Raw genomic sequence first — 25,058 nt, 5'->3', positions numbered from 1 at the left:
CAGATGCGCAATAGGGTTGCGACAAAATGAAGTTCTAGTCCATTATGACATGATATTAATACTTCTTGGAATTGGTTTTATATGTACAAAATATTTTATGTACTCATGTACAGTGTAATCTGATGATGCTTGATTATTTTATCTTAAACGCCATTGTTAAGTATAACGTGTATACAATCACATAGTTGATATGTCTCGCCTAAACTCACTAAGTTAAGGACAATCACGTAATGATATATGAAAAAATGTATTCATCACTATCGTAATAAATACCTTAAAGGACATAGTGAAAGGTTGTTTTTTTTATTGGGTTCGAATCGGAACTCGCATCTCTGAGTGCGAAATTTAATTTGAAATTTATCATGATCTGTTCGGTGAAGGACAACATCGTTAGGAAACCTGCACGTCGAAGAAGGTTTGCCACCCCTGGCAAAACGTGTGAAGTCCCTAACCCGCATTGTGCCAGCGTAAACCCTCGCCTGAGAGAATACTTGTGTCCTGCAGTGGGACGTATACATTTTTTTATACATAATATAAATCTACACAATGAATCGAGAAATACTACTACTAATGCACATTTCACAGTCATATAAATACTTATTATTAAGCAAGTTTTTGCAGTATAAACATATCAAAATTTATTAGAAGCGGTAATTTGTAAGTCTAATAAAATATTTATGGTATCCTGTAATTGGAGTAATTTTTGTTAAAAGTTAATTTATTTGAATGTATTTGTGTTTAAGTTACTGTATTATAAGCTGTTGGATGCCCGAAATAAATAAATAAATAAAATATCACACTAAGTGACAGGACAAAAAAGTGGTCCGCCTGGTGCTGGTGTCCATAGCAGTTCCAGTGCCATTCAGAACTTAAAATCGCATAGATCTCATGTCGCTTTCGCGCAAGTCAAGTCTTGACGTGGTACTCTACTGAGTACACTGCCACTGCGCCTGTCACCCTGATGTGCTTGTAATTGCACCAGCAACCTTACCCTTTGAAACCCAAACGTAGTATGCTCACGTTATTGCTTGGCGGCAGAAATAGATAAGGTGGCAGTAGCTCCCTGAACGAACTTTTTCTCAAGGCTCTACTGCTATAAAAATAGGTTTATGACGATGATTATAATAACAACGCACAGACTCAACATAGCCCCGCACTAGGGAAATCCTGTAGAGTGCCATGGGTACACACATAGACAACCACAAGTTACATCCAAACTCACGGGAGAAATAAATGTAGGCCATACAAATATTTCTCCCGGCACAGGAATCGAACTTGAGACTCTGCGTGACAGTTCGGCATGGTAACCGTTCGGCCACTAAGGCAGTTAATTCTAAAGATTCAGACGAGAATAGACAATAATCACACATCGTCATTTAAAAAAAAGAATGTACCGTAGCTGAAAAATGCATCCCTAGTCCACAGTCACTGACATTGAAATCGCAGCAGAATAAATCACAGAGTGAAAGGAAAGGTAAACGACATGACTGCACATGTGTTATTTGCGATCAGCTAAATTGCCATTGTCTATTTTACAGCATTATTCGTTTGAAACCGATCAGGTTTTTCTATTGTTTACTTGTGTTAATTTTCAATGCATAGTTAATCAAATTGTCGATTATTTTAAAGAATAATTGATAAGATAATGCGTATGAAGAGTAACTTTTGTCTGTTGTGTCATTTCAATTGTCAGAAAGTCTAATATTTAGTTTTTTGTTGTGCGACTTATGTCATGCTATGACAAGAGTGATGGGTAGTCAATGAGAAATTCTCAATTAAAAAGTAGGCAGGTCGTATACCTGTGGCGGCATGTACCAACGACTTTAAATTTCCTAGTTTAATCTTCTAAGGCCCTGTGGACATCTAAATGTATACACATTGTGAGAAATTATTCAGACTCAGATAATATTAAAACTTTTGCAGCGGGGGCACCGCTAAATTGGTTTATTTCAGCTACTTTCACAGTTTAATGACAGACGGCATTTTGCTTTGGGGTAATGCCGCCGATATCAACAGAATCTTTGCCCTGCAGAAACGTGCGGTTAGGGCAATTTACAATCTGGACCCCAAAGTATCTTTGAGACGTACACTAGCGTCACATTACATTTATGAAAATGTATTTTATGGGAAATGAACCTATTTAAATCGCGTATATTTGTTTTTTCAAACAAACCAACGTTTCGGGCCCTTTACGTGTCCCATGGTCACGGTTGACTGGGACCCGTAAAGGACCCGAAACGTTGGTTTGTTCTGTCTGTAATTTTACCAGCGCCCTTACCCTTCAAAACCGGAACGCAGTAATGTTTACATTACTGATTGTCGGCTGAAATGTGAAGGCGACACTACTTTCCCTGGATGAACTCTATCACAAGGACCTCTACTGCTACAAAAAGAATTAAAGTAATACAAAGTTTTTATTATCGATATCAATTTAATAGTTACTGAAAGTAACTATTCCGATGCAGCTACAATAAAACACCTGGTTCGAAAATCAAAAATTATTCACAGGACAGATGCATTGTCACAGTTCAATGGTCACATCGGGGTTTTCACACGATTTTAACGAAAATTAGCTTTAGCGTTCGACAAATATAAATTGAGCTTTTGTTACAAACATTTTATGTAAAATAAAAGTTTTTTCTAAATGGGTCTATTTTAATGGCATTGTTCAGTCAACCTTGGTGGCTGTCATCGATATGTAGGGGTGGCTTATGAATTAGCAGGTGAACGTTTTGTTTACAAATTGAATGTTTAGTGTTTTTTTACAAAACAATGTTGTCCTGTAAGTACAGCACGTGGGAGCTTTAGGTACTGTAGCGACCGTAAATTGATCTTTGTGTCTTCGATTTTGTTTACGGATGCTATCCATACAAGGAAATGTCTCCTTGTAAATATGATTAGAACTGATCATTTTGGATCTAGAAATTTATTATTAGAATATTATTAAAATGAATTCTGTTTATATTGTATTTAAAATTTGAAGTTAAATACCTAATCATCGTCATCATCATCATCAACCTATTTACACATCCCACTGCTGGGCACGGGTCTCCTCTCAGGCGAGCGTTTAGGTCAATATGGTCCGGATGGTACGCTAAATTAATTCTTATAAAGTGAAGCTTAATGGAAAGAATCACAGTTCTTGATTGAATCAATCACAACATGATTAATTAACATTACTTCAATGATTGCCGTTGCATTTAATGGATAATTATCAGGTTAGTTTACCTAATTTCGGTGGCTATTTTTATAAATAAGTATTCACATGTACTATCGTGAAATGTTAAATAATATTTTAGGATACTACACTCGAATATAAATAATACTTCGTGATAATACTTTAGAATATTGAAGTAATTGCCATCGAAATTAGGTAGAAAAACCTATCCTGAAAATTACTCTAATACGTTCAAGCGTTGTGAGCAAGAATTTTAAACAGGTAATGAATGTAATCATGTTGTGATTGATTCAATTACCAAATCTAATTGGTTCCATTAAAGTCCGGTTGATTTTTTTAGTGTATTTCTTACAAGATTACTTGAATGTGGTTTCTGGCATCCAATAAATTACAAAGAAGAAAAAAAAGTTGCAAATTCCTACGTCAATAATAGATACGACGTTACTAATAAAATTAATACGTATTTATAATATCATGTTACTCTGCGTCATAGGAATCATTCCCAGTTTCAAGAGCGCACGAGTTTATTGTGTGAATTGTTGTGTCTGATAAGGCATTCTGTGTAGGGTCACCACAAATATACAAATAAGTCAGACAATCAAACTTCAATTTTTTAGGAAATGAAACTATTTTTCCGGATTTAAATCGCGTATATTTGTTTTTTCAAACAAACCGACGTTTCGGACTCTTTACAGGTCCAATAATCACTTTTTTGACTAACTTAGGTTAACTTATTTTTTAAAATATCAAATGACGGGACGAACCAGTCGTGCGCATGATGGTAAGCTACGTCTGTCCATAACAGTTGCAGTGCCACTCAGAGCTTTAAATCGCAAAGATCCGAGGGGCACTGCCACTGCGTCCCTCAGCCTGAGTCATAATTTGACAAGTCCCATGTGCCTGTAATTTCACCAGCACCCTCACCCTTCTAAACCGGAACGCAGTAATGCTCACATTACTGCTTGGCGGCAGAATAGGTAAGGTGGCAGTACTTCCCTGGACGAACTCGTTCACAAGGAGGCCTACTGCTACCTAAACTTGTGTTTAGTACGAGTGCAAATGACCACAGAACATACTATTTTTTAAATTTATTATTACCTTACATTACAGTATAACAAATTACATAGAATTATTAATTATCTTTATTTCGTAGGTAATGAATTTACACTTGAAATCGTGGCATCGGTTAGAAGTAGATACTTATCCTAGATCAAATTCACTTGCGAAGAAATATTTTTATATATATAATAATAACAAATGTTTATTGGTTAGAAGTACTACAACATGTGTTCTTTACATTCATAGAGTACTAAATAAGAGTTTCTTAAACAAATTTTATACATTTTATATCATAAAACGAATAAAATAAATTTTATTAAAACATAAATAAGTATTCCGTTTATATGTAGTTCCATAGCCTTACAAAAGCATTTTATGTGAAGTGCTACGTGTATAGCTCTTCTCAAAACTAGTTTTACTAGGCTGCTAGCACCTTGTGTTAATTTATACTGGAAATATGTAAGCGTCGCTATAGCCGTGCTTATTGATGCAAACTAGGGAATCCCATCCCCAATGAGTATAACGAAATTTATTCCGGAGTACTACCCAGACCAGAACAAATTTAGAAATGTTCATTTCCAAAAGTGTGGACCACGTGGCCGGTTTGGCCACCAAGGTAGACAACGTTGAACAAAGCATGATACAGTAGACTTAAAATCTTCTGTGTATTTAATGGCTTAAGATTATTTATTCTTTTTGTGAATATCGCAAATGTCTATTAAGTAAGCCGCAGTAGCAATTTACTACCTGGTGAACAATAATGTTCGTTTACTGATTTGTTAAAAAAACAACAAGTTTATCGTGTAAGATGAAAGATAGTTTTAGCATTGATATTGTATCTTTCTGGATCAGTGTTGCCACCTTCGTAAACATTAGTTAAAACTATGGTATGAACGATAATACTGTCAAAAATGTAATATATAAAATTAACGGTTGGTTCAATGGCCACTCCGTCAAAAAATTTATACATAATCAGCAGAAACAACCGTTCAAACGGCAGTACTGTAATAGTACATTTTCTATTAATGGCGGTAAATAAACTCTATTAGAGAGTCTATTAGAAATCTTTCGGAGTCACAGTGTTTTTCATCACATTTGCGTGGAAATAAATACAAGGACAAAGGCAAGAAAAATAAATATCGCTTACAACCAACGATATCCATGTACAAACACCACAATTACGGATTCTGAAAATGCAGGTTTTTATTTATTTTTTTCTTATAAACAGATGGCCAGATATTCTTCCAAAGATAACATAACTCGAACTAAAATGTTGTAAAATGTATAAGCGCATGCAACCATAATGTATTATCAAAAGAAATAATTTCAAAATACTAAAAATGCTCCAGAAATTGAATTTACAAATTGCAAATATTTGTAATGTGCCATTATGGTCAACTTTGCCTGCATGTTATGACACTGTTTACTAACCTAACTTTCGCCTTACGCAGTTCCTCGGCCTTTGTCCGTTACTCTTAACATTAATGGTCACCCTTCATACGAAAACCCGCTAGTATCTGTCTAAAGTATCATTTTACCATTTAATCACGTCTAGTGACGTGTAAATTTTGTTTTTTTAACTGCGTGTTTTGTTTTTATTAAATTGTACAGGAAATGTATTTGGATTCGGTTTGATAAATGAGGAAAACGAATGTTATTTTATCGAGATGCTGCTTCTCAGAATTGCGGAATGTATTTTGTACACTCCTAATAGATTGGTTTAGCTTGAATCTGATCAAAAAGTTGTAAAAGTTTTAAAAGGCATGTTATTAAACTTTGGGACAATTGGAACTTATTGTTTGTTTGTATTCATCCCTTAGTTCGCCACTATACGGAACTTGACACAGGAGATAATAAAAATCGGTTCTCACTACTCAAAGTATATTGAGAGAGAAAAACGCCTTGAGTCGGAGAATAGCAAAATCAACCATTAAAATAATTGCTCCTTATAATAAAATTTAGGCGCTATTTATAAAAATGAATGTTCATGCGTGAACAGCCGCCCTTAGAGGTGGATGATTTTCTTCAAAATTGAATGGGACCACTATGGAGGTACCCTCTTTCCAATAAAAAAAGAATCATCAAAATCGATTCACAAACACCGGAGTTATCGCGTAACATACATGCAAAAAAAACATGCAGTCGAATTGAGAACTTCCTCCTTTTTTTGAAGTCGGTTAAAAAATAGAATTCCAATCGAAACACAAACTTTGCATTTCGATCTACGGCCTGAGATAATTGAGGCCAAATGCCACTATGTCAAGTCAATTGTACGCTTGTAAAAAAAAGGCGCTTGCAAATGTGTCCAGGTTTGTTGCGAATATCAGCATGTGGATAATCTGCAAAATATCCGCATCATAGTTTGTTTAAACGTTTGTTTACGTTTGAAGGCTGAGGCCACTTCTATAGCGGAATAGCACGCGCAAGAGTCGATCATCACAAGAAAAACACGTCACAAAGTCGCTACAATTTCGTAAAAAAAAAAAGAAACTACTTTATTCCGTTATTTTGACTCTATACGCCGATTTGTTAAAATAACGAAATACTATTCTGAAACATGATAAACTTTATAACGTACTCTGATCTGACTAATATAGCATTAATGTAGACGCACCACGGATAAGTGATAACAGCTGCTGTCAATAGATCTAAAAATAACATTTTAAAATGACTATGATAAATGTATCAGATGACATTTTCTGTTATAAATTTTTCACGACGTTGTTTGTCAAGACGCGGTCGTATTTGACTGCGTTTTGACGAACTGACTTTGAAATTTTATAACAGAACCGCTGTATTCAATACGTACTTTACGTATACCAATGATTTTTTTAATATCAACTGAACTAATTACAACACGTATACTATACGATATACATTTTTCCAAGGATTTTAATTTCTTTTGCAAAAAAAATTAGACTATATATTTTATAATACTTATAAACTGGATGGAACAATCGATAAAACTGCTCCTTAGCTCTCATTTTGAAAATTGCTAAGGATTTACTATTATGAACAGTAATGGGACGTGTGTTCCAAAGTCTGACCGCATGAACAGTGAGAATAAAAACCGGAATGATGGAAAAGTTAACTGGGATCTAACGTGAGCGCGGCAGGGCTTCTCCTGGGACCTACGAAAGCAGAATTGCTCTTTCAGATATCTGGGAGACGTAGGGTTGTGCAGAATATTATAGAGAACGAACACAGTATGCAAATTCCGGCGGAGACTCCGGCCAGAACGAAAACCTGACTGAAACGGGGAAAGCAACTAATATTTTCTATCAAATAGAATAGATAACGCTAAAAACTTCTTAACGACGCACATCGAGTATATAACCAGAAATAGAGACGAAATGTCATTTAATTTGTTTGAAAACTATTCTGCCAAATCATTACTGTGACAACTGCGCTCCGATTGGCCAGCCCGAATTCGAAACAATTGACGGGTGTCGTCAATTGTTTCTCTTCAAATCGACCAGTTAACTTGAGCTTTGCGATAATAGACGAAAATTGCAAAATGCATATTTAATATTTAATTACCGATCACATTTGATTCCGTTTGTTTTGTAATTAGATGTTTTGCTATTTTCTCCACACCACCGAATGGAACAGTACGGCATTGTTAGAGATATTATATTTATTACAATAAATACACAATATTTATGGAATATACGGAAACGTACACACAGGTCAGTTGTTGGCGCTGTCTATATTTCTGTGCAAATGAGAGTTGATATTTATAAGTGATGCATCACTGATGAGTTGAATGTATGGCCTTTATTTCGTCTCCATTCTAGTTATATACTCGCAGCTTTCCCGGTTTGAATGTGAGCTCTGCGACCTTCTAAGAGGAACGAACTCATGTTTTCACTGCTTACCATACAGTTGCATATAATAATGTCTATGGTCTATTTAGAGCAGCAGCGACCGCTGAGCAGTCTCAAGTATTACATCCTATAAAAAAAAGTTATACTAACGAATTTCATTCGCAAGTCGTTTGTTTCATTGACGAATAGTAATCGTACGCCTAATTAAACAAAACGTGGTTAAACAACACGTTCACCTACTTGTAAAGAAACAAATAGAGCGTAATATACAGAATTACTTTCGTTCAAACGTATTGTCCACTTCTGGACATTACATGACTTTCGACCTTATGTTATTGGAAAAGAGTTGGACTTGAATTATACTAGTAAAGGGGGACATGTTGTTATTTGTGACTTTTTTATGATATTTGGTAACGGGACGAACAGTCGTGCGTCTGGTGGTAAGCGACACGCCTGTTCATAGTAGTTGCAGTGTGACTCCAGGCTTTAAATCACAAACAACTCTGAGGGTACTGTGGGTTAGCTGAAGTCAGGAACTTGTTACATTATTATTCATATTTCGACCCCTCCTACGTAAAGTATCGTATGTCGAGATTGCCAAGTTTACAGGTGAGCGTTTTAAAGTTCCGAATTCACTGAAAGAGTGGTCATCTAATCGATATCTAGGACTTTATAATACTCTATGTGAGTACCGGGCATCGCCTAATAAAGCTGAGAAATACTAAAGTCGCGTGTTATGCTTATTTCGGTGAATTGAGAACTTTAAAACGCTCCCCTGTAAACTTGGCAACTTCGACATACGACAGTTTACGTAGTTGGAAAAAATATATGTAAAATTGAGGATATATACCGATTATGATTAATATGCGGTGTGAAAACACGATCCCTAAAATTTTCACTATAGAAAGAAAAACACAAACTGAACTCGAAAATTTAAAAGAAAACCGCTGTATTTCAATAGATATTGTACATACTCGTATACCTGATTTATTTTTATATCAACTGAATGAAATAGTACGCGTACAGTATACGATATACATTTTTGAAACTGCTGTAATTTCGTTTGTTAAAATAAAACACATTCTGAAATAAAGCCAGGGCCCCTGCCGTTCGACCTAAAAAAAAAAAAATAAACTGTATTAGCGCGGAAAAAAATTTAGTTCGGGCAGAGGTAGTTTCGGTTCTAAAGTTTGTCTTTTGGCTTTAGGTCGTTTGTTTGCTATTGACGTTAATTTATTTAGCTCCTGACCGATAGCGTTTTTGCTGCGTAAATCTTCAGCTTCATTTATTTTAAAACTATAACAAATAGTATTATAAAAGTGTCAAACTATGAAAATAAAAGATACTAAACAAATTAAAGGTTGAAATAATAAAAATAATCTGAGTACAGAGTACTAAAAAACCGACCTCAAAAGTCATTCATCCCCTAGTTTGCCACCCTTAGAGGTGGAATATTTTCTTCAAATTTAAATGATACCACTTCTGTGGTACCCTCTTTCCAACAAAAAAAGAATGATCAAAATTGGTTCACAAAAAAAGAGTTATCGCTTAACAATAATGATGGTTTTATTGAGATTTTTTTGTGAAATAACTATAGTTTTATTATGATAATGAATATAAACTAAGCCACTAGCGACTAATGCCAAAAGCATAAAGATCTATAACAAAAACACATAGGGAATTACGACGATTTGGTAACTGGACCCGTGGCTCAGATGGTTGAGCAATGCTACGGTGCAGCATGAGTATGGGTTCAAGTCCCACCGGGTCGACGACAAAAATGACCTTTTTGGTTACACTGCACTGTAAATGCGACGTAAACGTACGAAGGTTCAGTTATCTATATTAAGTTCGAAAGTGTGTTGTATGTGGTTTGAAAAGTGGTTTTTGTTGACATACCTTGCGCTCTGTTCTGTATCCTATTCGAAGACCTCGGATTAGACTCTTGACTCCCTATCTCCTCCATATGCCAAGTGTATTCCATTTTAATGGATTAAAGAGCGCATTGTTACATTAAAACACTTTTACGTCGCATCCAGAACGAATCCAAAGTGACACATTTTAAAAAAACAGTTATGTTTTTAAATAAATTCCAAGGTTCTTTTGCGTAGATCGTTCGTAAATAGTCCATTAGATGTTTTATCGTTGTGTTACAGTTTGTTTTCACTTTTTAATCACATTTCACAGTGAAATTACCGCGGCCAACGAACCGTTGACGTAATTGTTTTAATAATCGTAATGTTTAGATTTTATGGTAATCACAAATCACTGTAAATAATCAACACTGAAAAATTATAATTATGTGTACGTAGTCACAATTAGTTCATTAACCCGTGTAACAGTTTACTATTTGACCGAGTAGTTCCAATAAAAATAACCTTTTGTTTAAAAACACTGGCCGCAAACAATAGCTGCAATTTATAAAAAAAAAACCTTTATTTGTTCAATAAACGTCCGTCAATAGTTTAAACTTGGAAGGCACTGACAGTGCACGCTATTCTTCCATTTCACCCCTTGCGTGCGAAAGAGGTAGTCAATGGAACGAACAATGAGTCCGAACGGGACAATTATATTTGACTTTTCACGGTTTTCACGAAAAACATTGGCGGTTTCGGTAAAATTTGTTGACCAATAGGGATGGTTTTCTTTTTACTTGCAATCACAAAATGGAGGGAAGAAGCGTTTGGGGTGGTTTCGTAATTTGAATATTGGAAATTATCGACAGCAGTTTTAATGAAATTAATTACCGTTCCAATCGATTATAAACGCAGTTTATTGTTAATAAACTAAAAAAATATGTATTTAAAATCAATACTTACTACTTTCTTTTAGGTTTAAAGTGAAGCACGTGTTGAACAAATGTGCTTAATGCGCAATGCGGAAATAGGGATATGGTTCCCAGTTTCAATTAGACCACTTTTGAGTGTGGCTTAAAGATACTAAGGGCCGTATTCCAGAACCCTACTCAATGCTCAAGTCAGGACTTGAGTATGATTTCTAGCACTGGAAATACGACCCCTAATGGCAAGGACTTGATTTGATATTTATGATTGAGTATGATTTCTAGTGCTTTAAATCATACTCAAGTCGACTTGAGCATTGAGTAGAGTTCTGGAATACGACCCTTATGCTGGGATTTTAAGAAATGAAATTTAACTTTATAGGCAAAGATTGCGAGCTGCGCAAGTTTTTCGTATCACCATATCCATTTCGAATGACCCAGACTTCAGAAAAAGGAGGAGGTTCTAAATCCAACTGTATTTTTTTTGTATGCATGATACACGAGTACTTATTGATGACATGACATGATACATTATTTTGTGAACCGATTTCGATTATTCCTTTTTTGTTGAAAGGGGGGACTTCAGTAGACGTCCCATTCAAATTTGAGAAAAATATTTTTGCTTCTTTAATATCAGTTTATCAGTCAATTCGACACATTTGTTTAGTTAACATTCTCATTGACATGTAAGGTACAAAATTGATATGTAATGGAAATTATGAACAAACGATTATGATTATTATAATTATGTGCCTTGTGAGGTCGTTCCACTTTCTCGACAATCATTCTCAGGGTGCTGTTGCTACTATTACGAAGTCTGTTTAGAAGCGAAGCGATTTTCTTCGGTAGTACCTACGGCAGAAAAGGTTCTTGTCTGCGGTTCCGCAAACATTGCAGATGCACTGCAGAACTTCGGCAGCCGCAACAGCGTCCTAAAAGCGTTGTACTGGTTATTATTAGTTTAAATGTTGAGTTAAATGTTTCATTATGTAAGTGTTTTTATGTCGAATGTTCTTAATAAATAAATAAAAGAAATATTTCTGCAATATTCTTGTTTCTTAGTTATTTCTTCGTTGTAGACTTAGTGAATTATAATGAAAATTGATACTTCATTTTTTTTTCCTATTTATTAAGCAAAGGGTTGTTTTTCGTTGACGTCACAGTTCCAGGTGCATGGTCACACGTCACAAAACCTTGATCGTTTGAATTTACAAACTACCCTCTAAATTTCACGCGTCATTTGCTTTTAGTAGATCACCTTGCGTTATGCTTGAAATCAAACAAGTAAATGTAGCGTTTTGAGAATTGTTTCCAAAGTTTTCGATCCTTCTTTTATCGAATTAAACATAGATAGATAGATAGTTTAAATGTCAACAAAGCGCACACATTAAATAAAATACAAAGACAGAACAAACAATGAAGTATATACTTAAAACGAACAAAAACAGGATTATATAAACAACAAACATAAAATCAAATCAACTCATAATAGAAAAGTGTACCATATGTGCTGCCGCAAAAACGACGCGGTGATTTTCAGCTACCTCCTAAAAGGTTACGCGAAACATTAAAATGAGAAAAGATAAAGATTGTGCAAATTAGTGTGCTGTGTACACGAGGCATATGTGTTTGAAGTGTATAAAGCATGTACTTACGGAGAATTAAAGATTCAAATAATAAATTACAAACTTAAAACAAATAATAAAATAACAAAAAAGAAAGCAAAAATTTAAGTTGATTATTGTTTGTGATCAGGTTAGTAATTAATTTACTTGCCAAAATAATAATAAATGCAAAGGAATACCCAGTCTTTGCTTGGCCAATGTAGCAGCATTTTAAATGCTTTTTAAAAGTGTGTTTAGATTTTTAGAACATTGTATACATTGTAAGTTGCCCTGTGGCCACAATATGGCTTGTCTGGAATTAGGTGTACAACTGACATTATCTTTGCCCACAGAATTTAGAAGCAGTAGAGCTCCTTGTGAAAGAGTTCGTCCGGGAATGTACTGCCACCTTATTTATTTCTACCGCCAAGCAGTAATGTGAGCATTACTGCGTTCCGGTTTAGAAGGATAAGGGCGCTGATGAAATAACAGGCACATGGGACTTGTTAACATATGTTTCTGGGTGACAGGTAAGTTCCATAGGTTCTTTAAAGTTCTGAATGGCACTGCAGCTGTTATGTATAGGCTTGTCGCTTACCACGAGGCGCACGACTTGTTCGTCCCGTGATTTGGTATTTTAAAAAAGCATTACTTCCTTTCGGTTTTGAAGGGCAAGGGTGCTGATGAAATTACAGCCACGTGGGACTTATGTCTCTGGTCTCTTTTTTTTGCAAGAAGCTGGAAAATGCTGATTTGTAGTGAGAGCGGATAAATGAAAAAGACGATGTTGTATTGTTCAAATTAAAAGTAGAAAAAGGTAAAATATAAAGTTAACTTTATAACAACTGTCCACGAATCATCAGAAACCTGTGTGAGTGCAAGGAACTCATTCGACAAGGCAATCATTAACATTCCATACAACATCATTGATGCCATACAACACCATTTCAGTCTGCGTTCGAAACAATTGCCCTGGTGATGGGCGCATTGAAACTGAGATGCGTTGACATGAGCAACGAAATAACTCCGCACTATCCAGAATATCAAGCATTGAAAATAGTCCATTCTATAAGGCCATAAAAAAATTTAATACGCTACCTAGTGACCTAGACTATTGCCACTAAATGCATAAAATATTATATCATCATCTAATCTGTATTTTGTGATGTTAATCATAATAGTAAAACCTAATGAAGATTTAATATTGACATCTTAGACATGATATAACTTTAGTATTATAAGATAATAATAGATTCAAATGTAATACTCTGAACTAATGACTTCCATAATTTGTAATATTTTACCTAAGATTATTTCTCCGCTATTATTGGTAGATTTTTTTGTGATACTTAGCAAATTTAAAAAATTCAAAAATTATTTACTAAATCTGAAATTGTTACATCAAAAAATCCAGACCCAGTTTAATTTTTTTTCCCCCCTTAAATTGGTCCTATCAGGAAATTACTAACGACCGATGTTGCCTTACTAATACTACTACTTACTAAACTCGCTATTGAAGAACAGGATACCAAAAAATGCAACGGCAGTTGAATAGTAGCTCGATGGCTTACCACTGACAAGCCTTTATTCTTAACTTTTAGCAGAACACCAAACCACAGATTACTTAATAGTTACTACGTAACAGATGTATCACACTCATACAAAATCGAAAATACCTACGCTATAATAGCCTACTAAATCTGACTAATCACACCAGGCGCTCACTACGAGGAAAAAGGAACTAAGTACGCGCTCAGAGAGGTGAAAATAAGGTTGCCCGCCGTGTGCAGTCGTGCGGAGCCGAATGCTCATAAATGAAAGACTTGTATGAGCGCTTGTGTCGACGTCGGTACACTCAGCGGTAGGCACTTATCGCGTATCCTTGAGACAGTGACGGAGTCCTGTCAAAACGCACAAAATCCTGCCATTGACACTCTATCGAAAACATTTGAGATGATTCAATTATCTCGGTGGCCGAACGGTTAACTGGACTGCCACGCAGAGGTCCCGGGTTCGATTCCCGGGCCGAGATAAATAATTATATGGCCTACATTTATTTCTCTCGTGAGTTTGGCTGTAATTTGTGGTTGTCTATATGTGTGTCCATAGCACCCGCGATACAGGGTTTCCATAGTGCGAGGTTACAAAAAAAAATACAGTTAATGCTTAAAAGTAAACCGAGTACATGCCGCATTTATTTCCAAATTGGTTAAAACTGAACCCCTTTTGTCCCACGGTTAGCGATTTAGAAGCGTGACCCGTTATTATAGGGTGGATGCTAACCTTTGATCGCTAAACAACCGTTTAGTGTAATTTAACTAATTTAAGTAAATTACTATGTTGTGATATGATTTCGCACCCTTAGTGTAATAAGGTCACATCCGCAAAATGATAACTTTTCAGGAAAAAAGTTTAAGGCAAATGTCTCAGTGACACTTTTAGACGGCAAATCTCGTGTTCTGCAAAAAAAGTACTTATTATTAGACGGGTTAACGTTGAAATTTTAAACCAAGTCAAAGTCAAAGTAAAATGATCTTTATTCCATACGTTAGCAAATTACACTTGAAACCGTCATATTGATTAAACTCTGCTGTTCATTCGTAAGGCAGATTCCCCTGAGAAGAATGAGCTAGAAACTCTAAGGGTAACTCCTTGTAAATATACATTTGAATACATTTATCATTACAATATTTAATTTAAACATCTTACATCGAGACTTCCCGCATGAGCTAAACGGGTTTAAATCACGAATTTTTATCATCCTAATACGCAGAAGTTGTATAATAACCTTTAACATGCCTCTAAAATACAATATAAACGATAATGCTTTTTTTTTTTCATTTATTTTGCAACACAAAATTGTATACATTTATCGTTCTTAAGTTTAACCTACCTACTGCAAGCCCTTTAACGGGTCTATGCGTAGGTGGGTACAGTCATCGCACAGCATTACAGCGAATTATTTTTGATAAACGAAAATAAACTCTAACCTAAATTAAGAGAAATAATGTTAAACAAGGAAAATTGTAACTATTATTACTAATCATAATACTTTTAATTTTTATTACCTTAATTAATTTTTGTATATACTAACAACAATAACCAACAGTATTATATTGTTTATTATTTTATTTATTATAGTTAGTACTTGAACTAATTCTTTCATCAAACAGTACTAGAGTATTGTTTGATGAAAAACGCCTTCGACCTGTTTTTCATAGCTTTATATGTATATATATCAATATAACACACAAAATAAATTGTTTGTACAGTTATTTAATAGTTTTTATAAAGACTTAATAATTTACAAAATTCCAACTAATGAATGCACTCAAACTATCGATACGATACAAAAATCGTTAAGACTTTGAACTTAACAATTCACACTCGAATCAACAATTCGTAAAATCTGTCGCCATACTGAAAAAAATATTGAATGAATCGAGTATATTTCTCTATCTCTCTATGTATCTAGTATATTTAACATGGTTTTGGAGTTACATCAATATCTGTTTCCTTATTTTATAGTTTTATTTTTTTATAATATCAAGTGACGGGACGAACAAGTCGTGCTCTTGATGGTAAGCGACACGCCTGTCCATAACAGTTGCAGTGCCATTCAGAGCTTTAAAAACGGGGCACCCTGAGACATAAGCTGACAAGTCCCATGTGCCTGTAATTTCATCAACAACCTTAATTAGCACTTTGTCTGATCGCTGGATTAACTTTCAATGTCTCATGAAAAGCAATCGGCGGTAGATTAGTCCAAACATTCAATGTTTGACGTAACATAGTCTCCCTATAAAACTGCAGGTGTAACACTGTTAAACGTTTGTGTGCCGATCAAATTTAACTTGGGCACCCTCTAATTACTAAACACGGGTTATCGCTACCGTAATACTTCGAGGATTGAAATGTAATTTTGAAACTAAACTGCGTCTACGTGAAACAAAGCCCATTGAGACATTATAAAGCAATGTAACTGTTAGGAAATGAAACTATTTTTCCGGATTTAAATCGCGTATATTTGTTTTTTCAAAAAAAAAAACCAAATTTGAAAGTTTCATTTCCTATATGTAACAATCGCGAAAACCTAAGAACTCGAAATGTAACTAATTTACAGAAATTCAAATGCCGTGGTACCCTAATGATTTGACCTCCCGCGAAGAATTATGACCTCTCGACTGAGTGGTTAAACTCTAACTTGAAATCGTCCATTAAACTCTACTGCTCATTCGTAAGGCCCATTTCACAGTGAAAACGAGTAAGAAACTCATGGTTGTACTTTGTGAATAAACATTTGTATACATTTCTCATAAACAATGTTTTATTAGCAGTAGAGCTCTGTGAAAGAGTTCGTCCAGGAAAGTACTGCCACCTTGCCTATTTCCACCGCTAAAGTAATGCAAGGTGTTGGTGAAATTACAGGCACATGGGACTTGTCAACTTATGTCTCAGGGTGGTATTTAAAGCTCTGAGTGGCACTTTAAATACTATGGACAGGCGTGTCGCTTAACACCAGGAGCACGAAGTGTTCGTCCGGTTACTTGGTATCATAAAAAAAATACACTTTTTTTGTTATAATTATGAATATAAAGATCGAGCACTCAGAAAAATTCACCTGGGCTGGTAGCTGTAAAGATATTTAACTGGGTGACGAAATATCATAGATTTCTCATAGATGGCGCTACCGCTAAAAAGTCGTTGAAAAACAAAATACAAAGACATGATAACAAATACAGAAAATTCGTGAGGTCCGCTGGTTCGTTCCGTGGCTTAGTTGGAGTAGCATTTGGCAAGGTATGCTAGAAGACGTCGGTTCGATCCGGCCGGATCGAATTTTTTCTGAGTGTTCGATCATTGTATTAATAATTATAACAAACTAGTGGAGTAATTTCACATAAAAATAATTGAATATCAATTCAATAAAAATTTATAAATACTTTTGTTCGAATATCGCCTCCAGTGCAACGGAACAAGATCCGTCGATGTGGATGTGTCCTTCATACAAACTTTCATCTTCTATTTCACCCCCTTTAAGATAGAATATTTGTGTGACAAAAAGTAGTTTATGTCCTTTTCATAGGTCCCATCCATGTCTGTACCAACATTGATCAAAATTGGTTCAGCGGTTTAGGTGTGAAAACGTGACAGTCAGAGTTACTTTCGTATTTATAATATTAGTTTGATTTTGTAGTCGTGGCACTGCAAGTGACTATTTGTACTTGCGTATTTGATATATTTGGCAAACAATCACCGTGTGTAGACAACATGTGTGTCAAAGTATACGCCTGGTTTGCCTATACGACAAATACAGCAAATACTACACATGCTTTACCGCGCGCTGGTCGGTTTCTCGACTCACTTCAAAGGAACCAAATAGGCAAATATGCAAGTAAACCGTCCACACTATGATCATATTCGTTATTTTAAATCCTTATTTGGCTCACGGTCATATTTGTCAGGGCCTGTACATTTTTGTCTGTATGTCAAACATTTTTCCAAGTATATCAAACATCCAATAGCAAATACAAGTAGCCATTACGTACCCCTCATGGAAGAATGACGTAAGTTGAGTTACGTCAAAAATGTTTATCGCTCCATTAGATACAGAAAAATATAACCCACATCCTCTCTAATTCTTGTAACTCTATTTACAAATTCAGACGGTAGAGTTACAGGAATTGGAGAGGATAGGAATTATATTATTCTGAATATAATGGAGTAATAAACGTTTTTAACGTAACTCCACTTATTCTTCCATGAGAGGTGCATGTGAAGTGCAAACATAACAATCGGGACAACATAAGAACTCTTATTTTAAATAGATTATTAATTTAATCAGCTTCACACCGTAATAACAAACCAAAACTTACAATAGTAATTTGTTGAAACGGATATACGCGTTACTACGGGTCGTGAGACCGCAATTGTTTGTTTTGTAGAATATACCGATCGTAAATCATTGTATTTATAACTGTTGTAAGCGATTACAAGTCAATGCGCATTAAACATTCTACTTCTACGTTCGTTACATGAACGACCAATGAGGATCTTTGACTGACACAACGTTATCTATGTACTAACGTACTTGTCAAACATTTTACATGGCTGATGCATATGCACACAACCATCGTGTATATAACCAGAAATAGAGACGAAATGTAATTTAATTTGTTTGAAAATTATTCTGCCAAATTATTACTGTGACAACTGCGCTCCGTTTGGCCAGCCCGAATTCGAAACAGTTGACGGGTGTCGTCAATTGTTTTTTTCTCTCTAATGAGACCAGTCCCATCATGACTGTGGCACCATAGTACCATATCAAAGATTATATAACATGAAAATAACAATTTCTTTTCAATTTCTTTACAACTCAATCTCCTTAATAAGAATAACTGCTTGAATATATATATAAGATTTTTAAAAATAATTTGTCCAATCGAATTAAATCACAACTTGTTAATTAAGAACAAGACACATGTTTTTAAAGTAATAAAGAATATTTTGAAGTTACAAATACCACTTGATATTAATTCGAAATGTAAATTGATTTGTAATTGTAGAGACAAATATGAAATACCATTAACATTTGCACATCTGCATGCAGGTTGAATACAATGTACCTAATTTTACTCAAGATCTGTATAAATATGCTATCCTGGCAAATAAACGTATTACATTACATTCGTTAGGTATTCTGTTTTCTGTAATAAAATGTAAAGCAATTTGTGTATGTCCCTGCGGTTGCGAAGATGCTAGTCCTTGATCGGTCGACTCTGATTGGTCAATACAGTAAACGCCCAGCTCTAGCGAAAACTACAGTGACAGCGAGCGCTCAATGTGAACCTTGAACTTTTGCAGTTAGAATCAGTGAACTAACAAATAGCAGCAATAGACCTAAATGTGAAAGAGCTCGTCCATTGAAGTACTGCCATCTTACCAATTTCTGCCACCAAACAGTAAACTCAGCATTAGGTAGTTGCCACACGAGCTGTTCCGTCGCACCGCGCTGTTTCGACGCATCGAGTGGCATGTCGTTCGAATTTATAATGCAGTACTACGGACTTGCGACGACGCAACGCCCGTGTAGTATCTCCTTTACTGTGTTCCGGTTTTGAAGGGTAAGGGTCAAGGGTGCTGGTCCATGGTCTATGTCTCAGGATGACAGCCCCAGTGGCAGTGCCCCTCAGATCTTTACGATTCAAAGCTCTGAGTGGCTCAACTGTTACAGGAATTTGGAGTCTCGTCCTCGATCAACTGATCACAATGGACATAACAAAGCCACGGAATTTTAGTTGAATCTTGAACCGTATTTCATCGTAAAAAAAGAGCCAGATTGTATAACTTATGCGATGATTTTCTTGTTTTCCCTTGTCAGGAGAATTCGATCTTCTGATTGAGCGGAACGGAACAAAAATATGAAGAATTCAACAGCACTTTGATCGAAAAATATTTTGGCTTTCAGTTCCAAAAGGTTGACACTAAACGGATTAATAACAAATCAAATCAATATTTAAAAGGGGGTGGAAAGGTATACCGACGTCACGCAACCACGAGATGGTAGCCATGGTAATCGTTGATACATCAATATTTGGTACTACGTATCCGCTAAACGGTAGGCGAATAAAAACTTAACCTACTATACATTCTTTGTTCTTTACTGGACGGACTCATTTAGGACGAATATAAATAAATTTAATATTGTGAAATATGCTTTAATAAATTTAATGTAATAAAAATTCAAATTGTTTAAATTAAATATTTTGTATTATAGTATTTTATGCAATCATTGCGTAGCGAGTACCATAGACAATAGAATTTTGTTTCAGAATTAAAAATGAGTACCTTTACTTTAGTACTATAAAAATAGGGTTGTTTGTGTTAATGTAAGACATAACTAGTTGATGACTTCACCATCTCGTAGAGATGGGTTCTAACATCTTTATCGAAAAACGAAACGAAACGGTTATTTTCTAAAAAGAAACGCTTCCCAGAAACAGAAAATGCCGAACGGTTACCACACTGGACTGCCATGCACAGGTCTCGGATTCGACTACCAGGCCGGAAGGAATACTTGTATGGCCTACATTTATTTCTCTCGTGAATTTGGGTGTAATTTATGGTTGTTTATGTGCGTGGCTATGAACGTGTGTGAGTGCGTTATTATCATTATTATTATTGTTTCGAAAAAAACGCAAAAATCTTCGTACCTTTGCAGGCCTAGCATAGATAGCACTGGTTGACGAAATATTCAGGCGTACTGTAGGCACTCTTATTTGTCATAGAAATATCAATTGACTGCTTCTAGCTTAAGATCCATTTTACAAAGAAGCAGCGAAACAGTTTCTGAAAACTGTTATCGGGACTTTATTTTATAAAATGTAACCTAAGTTAATACAATAAAGCCTTATATTCTGTAACGCATGATTGGAACGAATCACGAACGAATGAACTGTTTTCTATCCAGTCGCACACAAGTAACGTAATGTGTTTGCAGTAACGTAAAGCCATAGACAGATAACTACGTACATACATAACTTGCATTGCGCGTCCGCGTCGTTTTCTTAAAATGTCGTTTCTTTAGTAATCGTTTCTGAAACCTCATCGAGTATATAACCAGAAATAGAGACGAAATGTCATTTAATTTGTTTGAAAACTATTCTACCATATCATTACTGTGACAACTGCGCTCCGATTGGCTAGCCCGAGTTCGAAACAATTGACGAGTGTCGTCAATGGGTGTCGTCAATTGTTTCACTTCAAATCGACCAGTTAACTTGAGCCTTGCTATAACGGACGAAAATTGCAAAATTACATATTTAATATTTAATTACCGATGAAATGTGATTCCGTTTGTTTACTAGTAACTAGATGTTTAGTTGTTTTTCCCACACCACAGAATAGAACAGCACGGCATTGTTAGAGATATTATCTTTATTACAATAAATACAGAATATTTTTTTGAATATACAGAGACGTACACACAGGTCAGTAGTTGGGCTGTCTATATTTCAGTGCAAGCGAGGGTTGATATTTATAAGAGCTGTATCGCTCATGTGTTACCAGGCCCTTATTTCGTCTCTATTTCTGGTTATATATGTGACCTACATGAAAGCGTCTTTTTCGTTACATTGAAAGAAAGTGTTTCTTGAAACGCTTTCGGAAATTAACGCTCAGTCCTACATCTCAGTTAGCCGTGTCCACGGGACGTGATAAGAGCCTGTACGTACGTCGTATTGTATACGCGTAGACGACGTGCATATACGCGCCGTAAATGCGTGTCAACTGCGCTTATACTGAAGATGATGAAGAGACGAGAAAGGTCTTAAAATTACGTGTCGCCTACATTTTTCCAACACTGAAAGATCTACAGCGACGTGAGAAGTAATCTATATTCCAGGACGATGTGCCACTGTCATTATAAAACAATGGCGTTCCCATGAATGAACCAAGTGAATTGTTTCCATTTCTTACTTGTTAAAGAAGGTTTAATAATTGTAACATTAAAAAAACCGAGCCATAGCTTTTACAAACCCCAATTTTTGCCGACAGATTGACCGTATGTTGCGCGTGCGTTGTTAATGCGTGAAGTCGTAATCTACTTCATGCAGCCGAGACCACGACTGCATAAAGTTGATAACAACCTCACGCCTTAATTGCATGCAGTCGATCTCGACTATGGCCTAAACCATAAAGTCTGACAGGAAATCCGTGCCCGGCAGTGGGTGATTATGATTATTTGAATTTGAAAATAATAGACTCTAGTGTTGACTTCAGACCTCAATGTTTGTGTAGCCAGTTTAAATATTTATTACATTAAAATTACGCATAATAAATCTATTCAGTTAACCTTTGAATCTGTAAGAATTAATCTACCCGTTCATGAATCACCCTTCTAAAACATAACAAATTGTAGCAAAGCATGTAACGTTTTCAGGGTTGTTTTTGTTTAGTCATCATACCTACTTTTACGTTCTCGTATTGATCAAATATTTACTTAGCAACACCACGTTGGTACACCTTATGTACAGATAAAAGTAGTTTTTTTTATGAAAGACCATTCGCAAACGATAAATGAATATTTGAAATGAAAGTTTTTAAAATCTAAATCGCGTATGTTAACAGACATCAAAAAAGGAGGTAGTTATTAATTCGACTGTATTTATTTTGTGGATGTAGATAGATAGATAAAGCATTTATTCAGCACATTACATCATAGCATTACATGTAACAAGAAAAGGAAAGTTACAAGAAATAATGTACTGAAAAGACTTAGGCTCAGCACAATGTTGTCAACTATATAAGTTTGTAGCGCTGATTTTCTGCCGACACCGAAATGGTTGCGCAAGCAAGCTGTGCCCGGCAATGAACAGTCGGCGGCACATGAGGTGCAACAGTTGCACTACAAATCCGCTACTATTACAGACGGAATAAGGACATAATATGTGATCAGCAATACCGCAGCCCTTGAAAGCAAAAATCTTCGAGCAGTGCGTGTAACCAGCGATGACCATACGGCTGTGAGGCGTGGTCACTTACTACGGGGCTCAAAAAAAGCTCAAAAAAAAAAGCCATGGAGCGAGCAATGCTCTGCATTTCTCTACGTGATCGAATCAGAAATGAGGAGATCCGTAGGAAAACGAAAGTCACCGACATAGCTCGAAGGATGAGCAAGTTGAAATGGCAGTGGGCAGGGAACATAGCTCGTAGAACTGACAGACGTTGGGACGGAAACGTTATTGAATACCACGAACCAGAAGGCGTACAGTGCGACGGCCCCCTACTAGACCTGGATGACCTGGTATGGGCGTCGGGTAACTGACGAATGCGCGTCGCGTCCGATCGGCTGGTCTGGAAATCTTTGGGGGAGGCCTATGTTCAGCAGTGGACGTCTTCCGGCTATATGGTGATGATGATGTGAACCGATCTCTATGATTCTTAATTACTTGGAAAAAGGATACCTCGGTTTGAGACATTGGTGTGATTGTCACATTATAATTTAACTGCCTCCGAGGTCGACCGGTTTTCATGCTGGGTTGCCACGCAGAGGTCCCAGGTTCGATACCCGTAAACAATTGTATGACTTATATTTATTTCTCACGTGTGTGGGTGTAATTTGTGGTTGTATATACGTGTGTCCGTGACACTCGGGATATAGGGTTTCCCTAGCGCGGAGCTATGTAAAAAATATGAAGAAAAGAAATGTAAGATTTGGGATGGTAATTCCGCGGCACTACCCAGAACACTCAGACGAGAGTCAATTTAGGAAAAGTTCTCCCTCGGTCCCGTGTTCCAACCGGGAATCGAACACGGGACCTTCACATGCACCCACCGACGCCGATAAAACTGACTAAAGAATAATTACGTGAATTATTTTTCAATATCCTTTTAAATAGTATGACCTGAAATTGTCCATCATCTACTCGTCGGGGGTAGTAAAAATAGGGGCGGAGTTCACCCCCCACTGTTAAGGGGCGAATCGACCAATCGGAAGGCTGGATTTCAAATTGAGAACGCGTGCTAACGCGACACTAGTGTCACGATAGAAATGACGTATTGTCATGCTTTAAATTTTGCTTTTAGTATTGCTACCCACGTCTTGGTCTGCGTAGAATAAATACGTTTAGCTGAGTAACTTATTGTACCATATTAATATTAATAGTTTTAATGGTTGTCCCTGCAAACTTTCATCTCCTATTTTTACAACCAAAGTAGCCTATGTCCTTTTTCTAAGTTCTAACTATCTCTATACCAAATTTCATTACAAATGGTTAAGCAGTTTAGACGTAAACGCAACAGACAGAATTTATATAGAAATACAACACCATACTAATATAAAAATGATTATTTTTATTATGATTAAACTTCAGGTAGGTATATAGATACCTACCTGAAGTTTTAGTAACAGTAGAACAATTTGTTGTCATTACTCCCCCTATTGCAAGAATTTTAGGCCAATTTAATTTGGGTTTCTTTCAGAGAAAAGCTTAAGGAGACTGGTATCATGACCGTGGCATCATAGTACATTTACACAAATATTTTGTGTGCCCGTAAAAATATACATAATTTCATTAAGAAAGAAGATATCTATAATATTAACCTTAGAACTAAGTCCAAACTCATGGTACCACGATTACGTTTAACCAAGGTAAACGACTCTTTTATGGGTAACCTCTACACGTTTTTACAGTAAGATTCTGGAGCATATATTAAGTTTACCATTTCCTTAGTTTAAGATTTACATTAAAAGCATCGTAATGGAAAAGTCATATTACAAAATTTAAGAGTATTTGTTAGAACATGAGTATTGATTCCACGCAATTATGATTCAAAGTGTATTCCATAGCATTTAAGTTTATTTGAAAAGAGCAATCCCTAGAGTTTCTTGCTCATTCTTCAGAGGGAGATCAGCGTAGTGAACGAGAAGTATCTTAAAAAAATTACGTTTTCAAGCGCACAAAATTTACGGAATAAATGATTATTTGACTAGAATTTTGATTCAGAACTAAAAAGGGCGCCTTTACGATATGGTTTATGAAATTATAATTGACAGATTAGAACAGGAGTAGAAAGAAATTATTATAAAGCTTCTGTGTACTTGGATG

General features: G+C 35.8%; 1 protein-coding gene across 2 annotated transcripts in view; it reads right to left on the bottom strand.

Moving 5' to 3' along the window:
• LOC113232191 overlaps positions 1–25,058 on the bottom strand; it is a 97,448-nt gene that overhangs the window by 38,939 nt on the left and 33,451 nt on the right. The window contains exon 1 of one of the 2 annotated variants that reach the window (XM_026466834.1): positions 9,964–10,063. The exons of the other annotated variant lie outside the window; for it this stretch is intronic. Within the exon in view, the coding sequence (XP_026322619.1) occupies positions 9,964–10,048 (85 nt within the window). The 5' untranslated portion in view covers positions 10,049–10,063. Of the gene's footprint in view, positions 1–9,963; positions 10,064–25,058 lie in introns of those variants that run through there. 2 annotated transcript variants of the gene reach the window in all.

This window comes from Hyposmocoma kahamanoa, unplaced genomic scaffold, assembly GCF_003589595.1.
Source record: "Hyposmocoma kahamanoa isolate Upper Pololo Valley unplaced genomic scaffold, ASM358959v1 67, whole genome shotgun sequence".
NCBI lineage: Eukaryota > Metazoa > Arthropoda > Insecta > Lepidoptera > Cosmopterigidae > Hyposmocoma > Hyposmocoma kahamanoa.
Note: the sequence above shows the minus strand (reverse complement) of the source record. Positions and strands in the feature narration are given on the sequence as shown.